General features: G+C 44.6%; 1 protein-coding gene across 1 annotated transcript in view; it reads left to right on the forward strand.

Annotated features, from left to right (window-relative positions):
* Positions 1 to 3,356, forward strand: part of HTRA1 (HtrA serine peptidase 1) — a 32,892-nt gene extending 29,536 nt beyond the window's left edge. Inside the window, exon 9 of the mRNA XM_084210335.1 lies at positions 2,623 to 3,356. Coding sequence (XP_084066461.1) covers positions 2,623 to 2,791 — 169 coding nt within the window. The 3' untranslated portion in view covers positions 2,792 to 3,356. The remainder of the gene's footprint in view (positions 1 to 2,622) is intronic.
* Positions 3,357 to 18,974: the final 15,618 nt, after the last annotated feature.

Below are 18,974 nucleotides of genomic sequence, written 5' to 3' on the forward strand. Positions count from 1 at the left end.
GAATTAACAGGGCTGGGACCATCTGATTGCCATTAGATGGAAATGGGTTTGTGGTTTCACTCTGGTCCCTGATGGGCAGTGCTGTAACTGTATCAGGGCATTGCAGGGAAGCCCTGTCAGCCTTCCAGGCCCAAAGGGAAGGCATTCAGGGGGTGTGAAAACTCCTTTTTCATTTTTCTCAGCAGTTGCTTCCAAGGCATCTGCTGTACCAGTGCCAGTGCTGAATAGAGACTTTTGCTCCTGCACCCCCTCCATGGCCCTGCTGGTCACTGTAGGAGAGAGAGTGAGAAGATTTTGGGTCCACTTTGGAAGAAATGTCCACCTGAGCGTTGGCCAAACCCACCAGCTCCCCTGGCACACCTTGGGGCTGAAATCCCCTCTTGGCAGCAGACAGTCTGCCATGTGAGAGCTTTGTCAGCAGTCACATTTTACTGGAAGAGCTTTTGGGTTTGCACAACTGACTTTTTCTGTTCCTGTTACTCAGGATTTGCTCAGCAGCTGGTTGGTGCCACGTCTGGCTGCAGCCTGGCAGCTGGGCTGTGGTCACTGGCACTGCTCTGGCTGGCTTTTGCTGGAGACACTTTTCTCTCAGGGTTTGCTTGATAGGAAACTGCTCCGTAATCCAGGGCAGGAAATGGGAAACCTTATTCATTTTCTGAACCTAGGGATGGTTTGAGAGAGGAGTGAATCTTTGTGGCAGCAGAGAGGCTCACGTGGAGGCAGGGAGCTGCCTGGGGCAGGCATGCATTGCCTTTTAGGAAGGCTGCAAGGTGTGCAGGGTGGTGTCTTTTGGGGCAGTTTGGGTGTAAGATGAACAGTGCTGGCTCTCCAGGGTGCTCTGGGTGTAAGATGAACAGTGCTGGCTGTCCAGTGTGCTCTCTGAACCTCTGCTGTGTTTGTAGGTGATCCTTGTTGGCAGTGCTCGCCAGGCAGACCCTGGTGAGGGTCTGCAGGGGAAGGGATGTGTAGGAATGGTTTGGCTGCTCCAGTGTGGGGCTGGAGTCGCTGCCTTGGTGTTCAGGTTCAGCCTGAAGGTGCAGAAAAGTCATTTTAGGAGTGTGGGTGATAGCAGAGAGGGGGAGAGGACTTTGGAGAGGGAGAAGAAATGTGAGGCAATGTAACCTAATGTGAAGGGAGACCCAGATCAAGGTGCTCCCTCCAAAGGCTGGCCTGGAGTTAAAATGCAGCCCATGTTGGCTCTCCCCCATTCCCAGTCCCCTGGCCCAGAGGTTTCCTTCTCCTGATCTGTCCAGCATGTGCTGTGTAGATTTGTGGTGTGAGGTCCTCAGGATGAGGTGAGAGATGAGAATTTGACTCAAGTTCTCAGAAGGCTGATTTATTATTTTATGATATATGATATGATATGATATGATATGATATTATATGATATGATATACTGAAGCTATACTAAAGAAAGAGAAAGGAGACATCAGAAGGCTAAACAAGAATGATAATGAAAGCTTGTGACTGACTCCTCAGAGTCTGACACAGCTGATGGTGATTGGCCATTAAGTAAAAACAATTCACATGGAGAAGCTGAGGCTTCTCATCTCCCCAGGAGAAGAAATCCTGACAAAAGGATTTTTCAGAAAATATCACGGTGACAGAGATGTGCTGGTGGGGCACAGGAGCAGAGCTGCAGTGACCTGTCCTGGCTGTGAGTCAGATGCAGAGGCTGCATGAAAAGCCATGCAGTGACCTCCTCCAGGGACGTGTTTTGAGCCATGCCTTCTGTAGGCAACCAGATTTGTTGCAGACATTGGCCAAGGGCACCCTGCTTGCAGGAGACACTCGTGTCAGGCGCCTTCTGTGGGTGGAAGAGGCCGATGAGTGGTCTGTGGTTTTGTGAAGGATTATGCTTCTGAAGGGTTGAATCATGTCTGATCTGTCTTGGTTAATTTTTCCATCGCTGGGAGCCAGCTCGTTGTGCAAGACTGGGCAAGATGTTGTGGTCTGTGGCATCCCTCACCAGCCATTTCTTGGTGCTGGCAGCAGCTCCAGCCAGCCTGGGGAGAGACACAGCCCTGGTTCTGCCCTGGCTTGCTTTCAGTCAGGAAGGTTCAGATTTGGAGGTCAGAAAAAGGGATTTTGGCTGTTATGGGCAGCAGAGGAAGGACACATTTGAGTTTTGGTGACCAAACTAGATAGCTACATGTGTTACCCTGCTCAGGTTTAAACATGAAGGATGGGAAGTGGCTGCCAGTAAGTTCTGCATGGAGAACAGGGGCTGAAATCCTTCAGTGGCACACAGGGCCACTCATGTTCCTTCTCTCTGTATTCAGGAACAAAAGCTTGGGAATCTCCCCTCTAAAATGAATCTGCTTTGTTGCAATTATTTTAGAAGACAGATATCAGCACCTAAAATCTTCATTGCAGAATTAACTGCTATTTGCAGCAGCAAATTCCTTTGAAGGCAGTGAAATGTGGGATCCATCAAACTCGTACATCCATCAGATCCTGAGGTTTCTGCACTTCATTGTAACCTTCACTGCTCCATAAATCCTGATTGCTTTCCTCATGGCTGCCGGGTGGGAAACAGAAACAACCCAGCGATATCTTCTTTTTTTTTCCCCAATAACAAAACTGCAACTCCAATAACACACTGCTGCTTTGTGCTTTCAGTGGTGGCCTGAAGGACAACGATGTGATCATCAGCATCAATGGGCAGTCGATAAGCTCAGCCAGTGATGTCAGTGACATCATCAAAAAGGACAGTACGTTGCACATGGTCGTGCGCAGGGGCAACGAAGATGTGATGCTCACAGTAGTTCCCGAGGAAATCGACCCCTAACCACCAGAAACATGAGCTGGATTTCATGTTTTCTTTTAACAGCAATGGACTGCTTGTATTCTCTCTGTGCTGGTACAGGAAAACGTTAGACTTCTGACCAACATTCTGCTTGTTCAGTGGATTAGTATTGGCCAACAGAGTAACTTCTACTAGGTTTAAGGTGCAAAATCAGTGTAATTTCACATACTCCTGATGATAATTTTTTTTTTCCTTCTGTATTATGTATGCAATGTATTCTTTACTGGCTTTTACATCCTCTGCTTAACGAATCGACGTTTGCTTCCCTGTGTTGAGTAGATTTCCTGTCATTTCCTCTAAGACTTAAGCAAAACACAACCCACGCACACAATGTGTGTTGTGGCATTCAGGTATTTATAGGTTAGCTGTGTTTCAACTGGAAATGCCATTGTAAAGGAGTAGTCGGCCTAAAAGAAAACACAATTGGGAAATAAAGTTTGGTTTATAAACACAAAAGGAATCCCAACCCAAATAACCTCCCCAGGACCCCGTGCAGGACTTTAATACTATGATATTTTCCTAGTGTTATTAAAAGAATTCAACAGTACCTCTTGTGAGTGACTCATTTTGCTTCCCCTTGTGGAGTGGTTTTCTTTTCATGCCTGGGAGGATGTCCTGGTGGTCTCCTTTTAATCATCATTTAATCACATGACTTATTTTTCAGTATGTGTTTGCTCTTTTGTGCATCTGTTGTCCTCAGCAAGGCTGGGTTGAATTTGTCATATTGCCTATGGCTTCCAGATGTTAATGCATTTTCCTTGCTGTTTTAATTACAACTCCTCCAATGCCTGGAATCTGTTTGCCCACTAAATATCAGTGGATCACAGATCTCATACCATTCTGGTTCAGATATCAGGATGTCTGTAACCATTTAGACCTGGCCTTAAGCTCTTTAAAACCTGGTTTATCCAAATATGGAGTGCTGGTGTGTGTATGAACCTGGTTTTAGCTCTGGGATATTGGGCATCCTCTAACAGACATTAATCTTCATACATATGTTTACTGATGCCCTTGAAGCTTGGGGGTGGTGAGTGGGTTTGTCTTGCTGTGAAGGAGAACAATCAGACACAACTAATTACAAGGTAATTACTCACTGGGTAAATAATAGGCTAAGCAGCCTTTGCTTTCCTCTGTTGTAACATGTATTTCAGAGAATAAACCCAAGGGCTGTAGACAAGTTTTGGTGACTTGTCATTCCTCAACAGGCTCTTTTAGAAAAAGAATGTTTTAGTAAACCTCTCCAGCTGGCTAGTTGGCAGTTTGTGATTTTTAAAGAAAGGGCTGTATTCCACCCAAATGCAGCAATAAATCCTCGAGAGCTGGATTCCTGACAGTGCTCCTTCTCCTCCCAGCTGTATTTCAGCTCTGTTTCAGTTTATCCCAATTTAAGGATCCTCCCCAGCTGCCAGTGCCTGCCCTCACTCACCTGGATCACTGTAATTTTACACAGTGTGTGGCATTAATTAATTGCAGTGTGCCTTTCAGGGATGGAACACCTCATCACCACCTGGTGCCATGGCTGTGGAAAATCACACGTGTGAAAATCTGCCAAAACGCTGCAATGCCAAAGCACTGCCAGTCTGCAATCCTTTCCAAAACTGCAAAGAATGATCTTGCAGAGTTGTTTTGTAGCATCTTTGCACTGCAAGTTCATCTTGCTGATGTTGATTCATGTTCCAGCTCACAGTTATAGTGGTGGTATGTTTTGCAGTCTGTTTGTGCCCCGTGTAGCACAGAGTGGTGACACACAGCTCTCAGCAAAAATGAGTTTAAAAATCACCTGCCTTCTCTAGTACTGCACCTAACCCAACCAGCAAAAATTCAACTAAAGCCCCAAAGTCAGGAAATTGTATTCAAAACCAAAGTTATTTTTCATCTGCCTTTTTATTTCAAAACTAATGCTTGCACAATTTGCAGAGCTGATTGATTCTCTTTGTTGCTGTTGCTTGTTGTTGTGGTCTTTTAATATGCAAACTCATTAATTTTCTTTGTGTGGGCATTAGGAAAGAAGCAAATGAAATTCTGTAAATGGTTTTCCTGGGTCACTGGGATTAGCGAAATATTTGACCAGAATTGTAGCCCTGAGCTCCATCCAGTGGGATGTGAGATGGTCTCACATTGCAGCCATTCACTTTGAAAGTGGTTTTCTATTTTACCTTTTCTTAATTTGTAATTAATTTCTGTGCAGTGGATATTGGTAACCACATGAATATTATATGGAAAGTATTTAGAATCTGCTTTCTTTGTATCCAAAGATGCAGCTGCCCAGATAGTTTCTTACAAAGCATTCTCCAAATGATTATTAAATATTTGAACTAAGATTACTGATTAGCAGAGGTGTGGAAGCAAAGTTTTTCTTAGAACACAATAGATTACCATGGATTTTTGATGCATTGTGGGGTTATAGATCTGGAATGGTTTCTATTCTTTGTTGCTGCAGCAGGCAGTTCTTTCCAAAATGCGCTTGAAAATACTTTGTACAGAATAGCTTTGGCAGAGTTTGTTTAAATATCAGTTTCCTGGAAGTTTGATGAAGTGTTGGATGCTATATCAGGGAAATTGGACATTCTGGCTTGATTTTCAGTATTTTGGAGCATCTGAAATGGAAACTGGAGTTGCTGTGTGTGATGCTGAGTAGTGGCTACGTGTGCTACACTTGGAGGTAGTTTTGAAAGGCAAGTTCACTTATTCCATAAGGGAAAGGTCTCGAGCTATAAAAAATGGTCATGACTAACAATTGTCTGGTTTCTGGGGCTTAGATGCCAAGAAGTAAAATCTTGTCATTTCATTGCCAGAGGACTTCTTTTTTTCTTTTTCCCCTCCTTACCTAGAACTATTTTGTATTCATGCTAAGGTAGCTGAGGATATTTTTAAAACCACTTCTTTCCAAGCTGTGGTGAGAGGGATGTTAGTAAGGCATGATTAGATTATAGACAGGTTCTTTTTGTATGTCAGAAAAGTACTGCAGAGCTAACTGTACTGATTATCTATAAAACTGATTAAAGCTGCAAATGCCCAGGGGAAACAGAAGTGGTGAAGGCAGAATGCACCAACCCAGAGCAGGGAATGGTGAGAGCAGTGAGGATTCAGCTCTGTGTGGTGGTGGGTCACTCTGTGAGCCCTTTTCAGGTCCCCCAAACCCACAAACCCCATCTCTTGTGCAAGATGCTGGCAGGGAAGTCAGAGCTGGACACTCTGGCCCCAGGATTTAAGCCAGTTCAGCCTCTTTGTACCATTCCTCTGTAAATATGCAAGAATGCAAGAACTAGATCAGTTCAGGGTTGTTTATTGCAGAAAGCCACTGCTAAAACCAGTGCATATGTAAATTGACTAATTGGGCAGAGAAAGTAGAGCAAGAAACATCAATTTAACCTATCTACATCTGCTGGGAAGTTTTTCTCCAATTTCATGGATTTTGTTTAGTAGTCATGGTACTGCAGCATCTGTCCCCATAAACTTTGTGAGGAAGTGGGTAATAATTAGCAACTGATTAGAAGGAAAATGAGTCAGAGCTAAAGCATACGAGTCAAATTTACTTAATGTGGTAAAAAATTCAATTTAGGAGCTTGAAAACGCTGCATAACATGCTGGAGAAGAAAATTAAATATTTTTTCTGTTCATTCCTTTTCTGCTCAGTGTTTATGCAGAGACCACAGTGATTTTCAGAAAGTTTGCCATGGGGATATTTGAGGGAGATGAACTGTGGTAACAGCAGTGCAGTGTAATCTTCCTTTCCCCTCTGAAATGGAGCCAGTGGTGCAGACCCCCCCTCCACAGAGGAAAAATACATTTGTGGGGTGCTATTGCTGGTGATTCAGGCTGTGTCCATGCAGGGACTGTAGGATTTGCTGTGTCTGCCTGGAGAAGCCCTTTCCCAAAGCTGGGAGAGGAGCAGCAGCCCTTGGGCCTGACCCCACAGCTGCTGTCCTCCAGGAAAAAAAGGTATTTTTCATGGAATCAGAGAATGACTTGGGTTGGAAGGGACCTTAAAGACCACCCAGTCCCAGGGGCTGGGACACCTTCCAGCATCCCAGGCTGCTCCAAGCCCCATCCAACCTGGACACTGCCAAGCATCCAGGGGCAGCCACATCTCTGGACAACCTGTTCATAGGAACCTGTGGACAGGTAAGACCACGAGAGGGCGAATTGAAGCTAAAATCTCATCCCCAGCCTCTGGGGAAGCTGAGTCTGGATGTGTCACTGAGATTTGGGTGACTCCTGCAGGAGGAGGGGGATGCAGGGGGAATAAAAGATGTCCATGGAAGCCTGAACTTGGTGTCTGGTCAGAAAGAAGTGCTGAAAGCTGTTGTTGTAAAAATTTATTCCAATCTTCCAAGGAACTGGGCAGTTCTGACAAGGAAAAAGTAGATTTTGTCTGCATCTCATCTCTGGTAAGTTCATGTGTCTGGCAAGGAAGGAGAGTCGACTGTCTGATTTGGAAAACCAGAGTGTTTCAGCCTGCTGTGACTGTTTGAAAGTTCTTTGCACTTGTAAGAAAAAGAAATCAACCCACCAACCTGCAAACCAACCAGAAACAGGCAAATATAACAGAAAAGGAGCTCTAGCTGCCACTCTCTGGTGTAAAACAAACCTGTAATAAAACCCATCTGTGATTAACAGAGGAATCAATGTACATTTCCTCACATCTTAATCAACATCTGACTTGGAGGTTGGGATGCTGAAAGGAAACCTTCCTTTTGAAGAGGAGTTGGCAAAAGAATGCTCCATTTCACCAGAGTGGTTGGGGGGGGATCAATATTTCATTCATGTAACAGAGAAGGGTTGAGAGCCATGTTATATTTGCATGAACAGCTATGGAAAGGATAATGATAGAATGAAGCTTTGACACATCTGGGGTTTGTTTTGCAGTCTAACAATTTTGCTTTTATTTATCCTCAGCTAAAGGCTTTTAATGTTTGTTTGTTTGATGAAAAAGCACTTTCACAGAGGAGGTAGGGCTGTGCAAAAGGAAAAGCTCCCGTGGGATCAGTTCCAGCCTGTGCAGTGAGCTCCTGCAAGCACTGAGAGAAACTTCAGAACTTTTCACTCCTGCAAAGGGCTGCCTTCATTGCCTGGAGAACATCACTTGCAGCAGATGCAGAGTAAAGAGACTCAGAAAATAGAACACTTAATCTACCTGTAACTAGCATGGAGTGATGTTATATAGGATTATACCCATTTTATAGCCCTGGTTTCAGTCTGGGAGGGCTTGAAATTGCAGCCTGAAGGTTGAATAAGACATCAGGTACTTTCTCATCATCACTGAAGTGTTTCAGACTTGCTTAAACAGAAGTGGTAGGAGCTTTATTCCTATTGAGAGGGTTGATTATTTCATCTACCCCAATCCAGGTGTTACCACAGGCAAATCTTTACATAAATTTAATACAACTTTCATGTGACTACAACGTGCTATTAACCACCTGTTATGTAATTGTAAATCCTGCTATTTAGAACCAACCATTATTCATTACATTCAAATATAATAATTGCCTGTGCAAACCCCTTGATCCAAAATGACATACACAAATTATATTACATTAACAATGTTGTTATTACTAAAACCTGAAACTTGTACTCATTACAGGACAAAAAAAAAAAATTACAGCCACCTACCAAACATTTGCACTTAATAAAATTATTTATTTTGAACAAAAATGCAGATGAGGTTAGCTTCTGGATTTTGGGGTGCCCACATTAAAATCTGATCTATGGCAATTAATTTCCTTAAATCTGTTTTCTTTGCCTGCATTTCTCCTGGGCAACAGGAACTCAGAAGGGTGAATAGAGGATTTCTAAGGTGAGCCCATGTCCAAGAGAAGTGTATTTAGGGTCTCCTGTGGAAGTGGGCACTGCTCAGAAAGCCAACAAGATGCACAGTCTGTGCTGAGCTTGCAGGAGTGAGACAGCCTTGTGTTTATTATGAAAGGAGTTTTTCCTTTTTCTGTTGTTTGAGCCATTCTGTGGGAGATCCTGAATGGGAGTGTGGAAAAGGTGCCCAGTGGTTTCAGGAGTCATTGAGAGTGAAGTAGTTCAGCAGGATGCTGAACAGATGGCTGGTGCACTGAGGAAGGTGGCAGGGCTGCCTGTTGATAAGAAATTCGGTTTTCTGAGAGAATTTTTCTCCAAGTTTTGCCTGGCACTTCATTATTGTGATGAGCTGCCTGCATGTATTTTATAAAGTGGAGGTTGTAATTCTTGCAGTCTTGCAATCTGTTTGGGATCTGCTTTGGGGCTTTTTCTGTTTCTGGATCAGATCCTTGCCAAACCTCAGCCACAGCAGGGAAATTGTGCTTCCAGGAGAGCAAAGAAATGGAATTGTTTTATTTACAACAATGGCCACAGAAAATGATTTCCAGACACTGGGCAGTGCTCTGAAGAACAAGGAATGGGAAATGGCACAGAAACCTAAGGGAGAAGAGAGCCTTGATGTGACCCCAAACCTCCTGTGGGAGGGCAGGGAGAGCTGGGGCTGTCTCCACTGGGAGCATCAGTGCCAGGCTGCAGCTGGGGCTCCTGCCCTCAGGTGGGGCTGGTCACTCATGGCTTTGGGGAGCACTTGGGTCTCTGAGTGGGAGAGAAATTCATGCCTGAATTTCTGGCATTTGGTGTTGGAAGTCAGTTTTGCCTGCAGATACAACTGCAGAACTCAGTCTCGTGTCTGTGCTGGTCAAACAGCTGCTCCCCTCATGAAGGACATTTTTGTGCTTTCCTTTTTGTCTTTTAAATTATTTTATGGATACAGGCTCTCCTTTTTAACACAAATGCCCTTGGCTTTGAGGCTTTTTACTCTGGCTCTGGTCTTATTTTGTCAGGGTGGCAGAAGTGTTTGCAGGTACTGGGAGCAGGAGGCAGCACTGCAAGGTTTAAAACCAGCAGCAATCAGCCCAGCTGAATTAATGAAAGCATTGTCCTAAATTCAGAACCAGGTGGGATAGATTGTTTAGGAAGCTGGCCAAACTGTATAGACAAAAGTATGTGTTAATAATACATAGCACTGTTTCTTTATGCAAGGGCTGACTACGTGGGAAGATGGTCAATATTTGTTTGATAGCAACTTTATTTAATGACAAAACAAAATGTTTTAGCATTTTGGGGGTAAAGGAACTTATGACACGTTGTGAGCATGAACACCAACTTTGGGTGTGGAGCTCTTAGTTACAAGTAAATGTAAATTTTTGAGCTGTGATAGCTGTCAAGTGCTTCTGGTTATCCTTAAGTTTATGGTAACATTTTTACTCTTCAGTGGAATTTCATGGGATTGTGGTTTAATGGATCATTCCACTAATTATTTTCCTTTCTTGGCCCAGCAAACAATAAAATCTTTCAGACCCACCCTCCTCCTGCAAATCACAGCAGTGCATTTTTCAGTTTCTGCGTTTGTTGGGTAACAGATCAAATTTGTTCAACAAACATAAGGCAAGATCCAGGGGAGATCTGGGATGGATTGAAGCTGAACTGCCCTTCCCTTATCTCTTGCTGGCATCAGTTGCCACAAACCTTGGAGGCATTTAAATTTAATTATTGAGACTGGGACATTTAGCAACTGTCAAAAAGGTCAAAAATGGTGGCAGATATCGGAGTGACAGATGAGGGTCCTTAAGAGAGGAAAGCAGAAGATATTTTCTCTCTGAGCAGGAGTGGTTCCCATCTTAAAATGGCTTAAGAGTTATTCTGTTCATCAAAGAAATGCTCCAGGTCAAATCCATCACTCTCATCCAGAAATCCAACCTAAACCCTTGATTACCAGGGGAACAGGGTGGGAGAGGTCTCTGCCTCTGTGGTTCCAGGTATGGAGAATTGCAGGGTAAGGAGCAGCTTTCTGCAGTTTTAAAGGTTGTTTGAAAGTGTGGAAACCTCAGTCCTAGTCCCCACTCTAGGTCTCATTATTGTCTCTGTTGCAGAAGCTGTTTATGTAGATCTTGGATATTAAGACACCCTAATGACAAGGATATTCTCAAAAATTATATTTTTCATTTATTTTTCCATTGCTGTTGAGCCTTTATCAATTTAACAGCTGCAGGCCTGAGTGTGTTGGTTTAAGGAGTGGTGACTTTATGTTCATACAAAGGAATATGTTGTGCTCTGACATGGTGTGTAAAATATTGGGTTATTTGCTACCAGAAAGCAAACAGGGATCAAAGAGTTCCTGTTCTGTGCTGTGTCCCCCTGCTGTAAGGTCAAAGGTTTCTCTATCTCATATTTGGTAAACAAATTTTGCTGCATTCCAAGAGGTTGGTGTTCATTAATTGGGGTGGGTTGGAGCCAGTGGAGATCTGGAAGAGGGAGGAGTGTTGGAAGCAGATGAGGTGCAACCAACAGCAGCACAAAATGACACAAGGCACAAGTGTCCTTTCATCTGCCTAGTGCTATTCCCAAATAATCCAGATTTCCTCCACAGTTCCATCATTTGTCCCAAATGTGGGAGAGCAGCTCAAAAATAGCAGAGCTGGTTGCCTAATAAATGTTTCAGCTGCAATCTTTCACTGGCTCAAAGGAACTGAGTCTCAGGCTCTTCAAGCTTTGAATAATAGATTGGTTCAATTTTCGATGACTTTACTTGAAACATCTTGCTATGACAGGTCCAGAACAGAAATTTTTTACACTTCAGTGTAAAAAGTGGAATTCTTTGCTGAATTCAGCCTGAATTTGTGCTGAGCCTTTTTTCTCCCTATTTTCCAACTCTGCTCCTGGCTGGAGCATGGTTTCTGCTCTGGAATGTCATAGATCCTGAGTATCATGAGAACAACACAATGATTTCCTTATACAGCTCTTGCTCTCAGTCCCCACCTCTTGCCTGGGTGCTCTCACCCGTAACTCACCAGGCAGGAGCTGCTTGGCCAAACCCTCTCTGCCCTCCTGTCAGCTGCTGGTGTGGGTCCAAATTTCCTCCTGGGGGTGACACAGAGAGGGGGGGAGCAGAGAGGAGTGGGCTGGGAAAGGAACAGCAGGCCAGGAGACAAAGGATGCAAGAGGAATGAAGGGAGGAGACCCCCACAGCCACACAGGGGGAGCTCAGTGTCTGTCTGTCTGCAGTGGTGACTCCTCTGCTGCTGCCTTGCAGCCAAGGTCTTTAATTCTTTAATTGGTTCTATTCCAGCTGTGCACAGGCTCTCAGACATCCATGGTGAGCACAGGCACAGCTGGATAACGAGGAGAGCAGCAGGACAACTGGAGGGGTGCAGAGGGGATCTCCAGAGGGTCAGAGGGAGGGCTGTGGGGCTGAGCCAAGCAGCTGGAGATGGCAGGGACAGAGCAGTGCCAGCAAGGCTTCTACAGGGAAAGTCAACTCGACCCTGCTTGCTCTCCTTGCCAGATGCACCACTGTATTTAAGGGAGACTTTTGTAACTTATTGGTCAGTGAGAAATGGAACCAAGTGCAGCAGAGGGGTGGCAGGAGGGCTGTCAGGGGAAAAATGGTGTTCCCACGGCCAGCAAGGCTGTGTCCAGTGTCAGATTAAATCATTTAATCTTCCCCATCCCAAGCAAACACAGCTCAATCATAAATCTTGATTTCCTGATGCAATGAAACCATTCCTGCCTTACAATTTGCTTTGGTGCTACTTGTGCAAACAGAGCTTTGCACAGAGGGGCAAGGAAAGTGAACAGATGGGGAGAGTGGACAGGGAGCAGGGAGCTGTGTACCATGGGGGCTGTTTCAGCTTTGGATGAGTGAGTGGTACTGCTTTCTGGGCCTTGCCATGCCCTGTTGTAGGGGAGAAGCATCACTGATGCTAGAATAGAAGTTATGGTATCAATTGAATTTGGAGGAGTAAGTGGGAGCTGACTGCATATAACAATTAATTTGAAAGTGTGAACAACCTGCATCCTTTCTCCTATCCAAAGGACAAGCATCTCATTGCATAGTGGACTGTTAAAGGAAGCATGGATCCAAACTGAAACTGATGTTTCCAAACTGAAACTGATGTTTCCACACATTCTCATCAAGTTCCAGCTCTGGTTAAATGAGCCAAGATTCAAGAAAATGCCCCTCTCCATCAGCCATCCCACCTGGTGGGAAGAAAGGTCATTTGGTGCAAAAAAACAGGTCAGTACCAGAGCACCACTTTGCTGTTGGCTCTTTTGCTCACAGCAAGGGTGATAAAGTTCTGGAATGTTCTGCCTGGGGAGGTGCTGGAGTCACCATCCCTGGGTGTGTTTAACACAGCCTGGATGTGGCACTGGGTACCAGGGTTTAGTTGAGGTGTTGGGGCTGGGTTGGACTTGATGATCTTGAAGGTCTCTTCCAACCTGGTCACTCTGTAAATTCTGTGAATTCTGTGAATTCTGTGAATTTTTTTCTGCAGTGTCAGGGTCGTGACCACTGCAAATGAAGCAAATTAAATTAAGTGGAAGGGGTGGCTCAGCAGGGGCCAGCTGGTGTCTTGACTACTGACCCAGCAACTCTGGTGCCTTGGTGTGCTCCAGCCAGCTCTGCAACTGTCCCACCTCAGGGCATGGCTGGGTTGTATTTAATTATTAAACTATATAAGAAAGTATTAAATGCCGTGCAGGAAATGAGGATTTGGGATAGAAAATGTGAGGAACAGCCCTGTGAACACCAAAGTTAGAGGAGATAGAGGAGGAGGAGGTTCTCTTTGTGCCAGACTTGAGATGTCCCCCCAATCCAGAGGCTCCTGTGCTGGATCCAAAGGACATTTCCTGGAGGGGCTGTGGCCATGGAGAGCTGATGCTGGATTATCCCGAAGGATAACCTGTTGGTTTATGCTGAAGGTCTGTAGCACAGGGGAGATCCCTACAAATGAGCATGAGAAAAGGGTGAGGAGGACAGAGCAGCAGTGACAAACTGCCAGGGACTGACCACAGCCCCCCGTGCCACTCAGAGAGGGGGGGAGTACAGCAGTGGAATGAAGAAGTGACCTTGAGCCTGGCAGAAGAGGGAGTGTTGTTTAAGTTATCTGTGTTTCTCTCTATACAAGTCTATTTTAATTGGCAATCAAGTTATTTTTCTATGAGCTGAATCTGTTTTCCATGTGACAATAAGTGATTTCCCCATCCTTATCTCAACCCATGAACTCCTTCACCTTTTCTTCTTCTCCTGCCCTGTTGAGGAGAAGGAATGAGAGAGGGGCTGGGTGGGTGTCTTGCAGCAAATGCAATCCCCCACACTTCCTTTTTATCTGAGGAACTGAGATGCTGGGCTCCCCAGAGAAGGCCAGTCCTGGAGTGAGATGGCCATGCAGTGGTGATTGCCACTGGGATCTGTGTGGACCAGTCACCCTGAGCACGGGGCTGTCTCACATGTTCTCTTTTTGTGTTCAAATAGTGCCAATTTTCGTTGATTTTTTGGGTGGTTTTAGTCTGGTTGTATTTTTCTTCCATCTTTCCATGCCTGCAACAGCTGCCCCGCTGTGTTTACCAAGGCACAGCCCTCACCTCCTCCAGCCCCTCCAAAGGACCATTTCCTCCACCTGCCTCACAAAGCCATGGGAATCAAAGTCTCCCTGTGTTTACAGAGTCAACAGACTGTTTGCAAGTCTAACAAACCAATCCTTTCATTTCTCCCCCCATCCTCACCGTGGATCTTGTGCCTCCTTTCTCCTCTTCATCTTCCTTGGGCTCTCCTGTGCTGTGTGAGGTTGAGTTTGGTCATGGGCTGTCCAGGACTCTTGCACTGCATGGTTCAGGAGGCACAAGAAACCTGTTCCTGAGTTTCTGAGAAGTCATTTGTTTGCCAATCAGTAGTAAATCCAAAACTAACAGCAGGAACAACCAGGATGTCAAATTTTTATCTACTAGAAGTTTTCACGTGTTCTCTCCAGAAAGGAAAATGCAGAATTCTGAGTTGCACAATTTACTGAGACCCTGAGACTTTTTAAAGATTGATAGAACTTTGAATATAACCTTGCTTTAAATTGAGGCTTGGACCAGGGGCTCTTCCAGGCTAAGCAGCTCTGTGATTCTGAGGTTTTAATAGTGTTCAAACATTGCCAAATTTGCTGTGCAAATGTGGGATCCTTGATGAGCACTTGGACCCACTGAAACTTCATCATGACCTGAGATACTTTATGTTTATAAAAATCCATTTTAAGTTCCATTGGATGCCCTTACTTTTCTATTACCTTAAATTTCTTGTAAATCTCAGGGGGACAACTGTGTCAAGAGTTCTGCCAAGCTCTTAAGAGCTTTAGAAATAGAGAATTTGGGATGAATTTTTACTTCTTTTCTATGTTTGCCCCTATCCCCAGACTTAGAGCCCTCGTTCTCTGGGAAGGTTTTTGCGCAGTTTAACAATGATCAGTGTAAGATCACTGAAGTTTGGCTTGGGTTTGTGTCAAGAGTAAAAAAATAACTTTTGATGAACTCTTGCTGCCTTGGTGAGGATAGAGCACGCTGAGGGATGAACAGGGGGAGAACAGAAAATGAAGAATGTGCTCACTTTTACTGCATGTTTTTGTGACATCTACTAGGACAGGGGACAAAGGATTTCCATTAGCCCTTGGGTTGTCTCCCACTGTTGTCCCACCCTTCCACGTGTTCAGTCACAGAAAGAAAAGCGCATTTTGCAGCACCTAAAAAGCAGCTTTGGCTGAGATACAGCTCAAGTAAAGCTGTTACATCAGTGACAGAAAGAGAACCCCACAGCCAAGGAGGGGTGGGATGGAAAAACAGCAGCTACTGCTGCCACTTTTGATCTCTGCTTTCCCTGGAGCAGATGCCAGGTGTTGTCCTCCTGTAGAACCAGGAAACTGTAAATATTGGTTTACAAGTCAAACATGTGGGGATGGAAGGTGAGGAAGTGAGAGCAGAGGGGAATGTGGTATTGGGCTACAGAAAGGAGAGATTGGGCTGCTGAGCTGCACCCTCTGGGGCTCTGCCTATAAATTCTGGAGTCCTCCTCCTGCTCCAGGAGCTCCAAGGAGATGGCTGCCACCAGGATCTTGTCTTGGGTGGTGATGGTAATTCTTCACATTCAGGGGGATGCAGGTAAAGAGCCTCACTTCCAACCACCTTTGTAGCTTTATTTCACCTTGGGTTCACGTTGGGATTTAATGGTAAAAGAGAAAACCATGAGCAGGTCAAACCTATGAGCTGAGCAAATCAATGTTATCAAAACTGCTTAATGAATCTAATTTTTTTCCCATCATTTTTCATAAAGAGCCTAGTAAAGGAAATTAAAATGAATATACTGCAAAGCCAATTATAACATTTTCCTATCCTTTATATTGGGATAATGGATTTAAAGACTAATAAGTATCTTATGGACTAAAAACCTGTTTATTTTAAAGAGGGTGAGGTGTACAAATTGTGGGGTTTGTATTTGATTAGATTATAATAGAAATTACTGTAATTTGTTATTAGTCTATTTTCCCAGAGGATAATTCCTGTTAGGAGTGTAATTTAATTTGGTTGCAGAGTCAATGATCTCCCAGCCACCTCCACCCCTTTGAGGACCAGTACAAATATTGGTGGGTCTGATGGGAGGGGGGATATTTCAAACAGGGTGAAATAGGATTTTGTATTCTTTCTCCCTTTTCACTTTCTCCCTTTCCAGGTGAGACCTCTCTGACTGAGCTGGGTGCCACCCTGGTGCTGGGAGAGACAAAACCTTTCTTTTTCAGCAGCTGCTGCTGTGTCCTCCATGCAGGGATGGAAAAACATCAAAAAGTGTTGCCACAGCTGCTGTCTTTCTGCCCCTTCCTCTTTCAGGTGTAAAAAGCCATCCAGCCCCACAGATTTGTGAATACCCAAGTGGTGTTCAGGCTTCCCCCTGGATTTTGGGGGACTCATGCTGCTCCCTGTCCCTGTCTTCAGCTCAGGGGCTGGGGGACCTGAGAAAACTGGTCCCACTCAAGGCACTCTCTGAGCCACTTGCAGGTTCTGGTGGGCTCTCAAAGAGTGCTGATGGTTGATGGAAGAAAACACTGCTGAGATTGACTAAAATAGGCAGAAATCTCCTGGATCTCAAGTCTGTTGGCTGCAAATTGCTCAAGACTGAAGCAGGGTTTGAGGAAGTTTCATGTTATTGACCTTCACATGCTATCTTATCTTTTTCTTCTCTAGTAACAACAAGAGGTCCCACAACAACTACTGAGTCCACGACTAGTAAGTAGAATTTATCAGATTGTTACTTTATATAATAGTGATGGATTTATGGTTTCTCACAGAATTTATGGTTGGGAAGAAATGAGTATGATTAAAAAGTCACACTTTCTTTAGGTGGGGATGGGGAATGTACATGAAAAGTAAATTATCTGGGATGGAGGGAACTTGGGGATGGCTTTGCCCTCCAGCAACCAGCCTCCTTGCTAGAGTGAAAAAGATCTGTCACTTGTGCCCTTCAGTGGGATCTTGGCTCCCTTCCTCTTTCAGGTGCAAAGTTCTGGAATGAACTTGACTTGAACTAATGAACTAAAAGCAAAAAACTGCTTTCCCTTTGCTTGCTCCCACACACACCCCCTCCCACACAGCAGAAAGAAAAAACATTCATGGCTGTTTCCAGGTCCAGGTTTTTAATTCCCCCATTATTTGCTCCCTCCATAAATATTTGAGGTGCAATTAGTGACACTGAAAACTAAGCTGGGATGTTGATGTTCAACTGGAAAATACAGAGTTGCTGTTTAACCCTTTCATTACCATCCAGCTAATTTAGATTTAAAGCTCTGCATGTGTGTGGAGCGGCACGGTGGGACGTGTTGGAAAGTTTCCTAATATCTGAATAATGACCCTTGTCAGCATCCAGAAATCACTTCAAACACACATACTGTGAATTTGAGATCAATGTCACAGGTCTTATCAACCTGATATCAGTGAGGGCTTATTCCCATCTCTCAGGCTGTCCAGAGAGAGGATTTTTATCCCCAACAGCAGCTGGAGCTAATCCACTCCCTTGAAAATCCACTGACATCCCTTTGCCAGTGCCACCAGGGGATCCTGTGCATGCAAACCTCTTGTCCTCATTACTTAATTCATGTAATGTTCCTTCAACATGTTTTTTTCCCCTTGTTTTTGTTTCTTGTGTTAATGCTAGGGGATTCTCCAACAAAAATTCCTCTAACAACAGATAACTTTGAAGCTATAGAAAAATATGCATTGTTTATAGAGTTGGCCTTGTTAAGTATTCTCTCTCCAGGCAAATGAAAGCTCTTGTAGTCCAGTGGTTGCCAACACAGCAGGGTAGTCAGTGTCCTTCAGACTGGGGTCCCAGGTGCTGAATGCACCCATGTAGAATCCACATGGCAGCACATACATGCACTGAAAACAACTGAAAAATAATTGAATATTTGTTGCTCCTCTCACAGAAAGGATGAGAGTCATCACTGCAATGGAGAGCTTCGTTAAATCACTGCTTGGGTTAAAAGCTTAGGGGAATAAAGCCAGGTTAAAAGTGGTGCTGTATAAATGCAGCAGTTTCTGAGGATCTCTGAAATCCCAGAGCAAAGTCATCCACGGTTTAAACAGACAAAATTTGGCTGAGTGCAGGTTTGTGGTGCAAATTTTGGCTGAATACAGGTTTGTAGATTGCTTTTCAGCGACCTACGTAGGGACAGAGCAGGATTCACATGAAGTGTTGTCATTAATTCTGATTATAGGTTTGGTGCTGTCGCTCCATCCAAAAACTCCGGGAAAGAGATCAAACACCTTCCTGGGCGTGCCAGAGCCCTGTCCTGCGGGACACCTCTGATCTCTTAGTGCCACCTGGAGGCTCCCCATCAGCCCCGGCAGGGAAAACCTTCTTTGACCCAGTCAGTGAAACCAGCAGCGTGGCACTGATGGAATGAGTGGTGTTGGAGGTGGGAGGGAATGAGGGGGAGCTTGGATGTGGTGGGAATGCCAGCAGAACCTGGGACAGGGAGCTTTTGGAGACCCCCTTTTAAGCTGCAGCTGTGCCCGATGGAAAGAATGAGATGTGCAGCTTCCCTTGTCGCTGGCCTTGTTCTGACTACCCACCCAGATATTTTATGTCATCTTCATTTGTGTTGAGGTTTTCGTTGCTTGATTTGGAGAAAGAGGTGGTTTTTCACAGCCTATTCTCATATCAGCAGCAGAACCATCAGCTCCTGATCAGGTCAGGTGAAACCAGTGGTCAGAATCAAAGAATTGCTCCAGCTGAAAAAGACCTTTAAAATCATCAGTTCAACCATTAACCCCGCAGCCCCACGCATTTACATGTCTTTTAAATTTACATTTACATGTAAATTTACAT

Source organism: Fringilla coelebs (genome assembly GCF_963513975.1).
Source record: "Fringilla coelebs genome assembly, chromosome: 8".
NCBI classification, from domain to species: domain Eukaryota; kingdom Metazoa; phylum Chordata; class Aves; order Passeriformes; family Fringillidae; genus Fringilla; species Fringilla coelebs.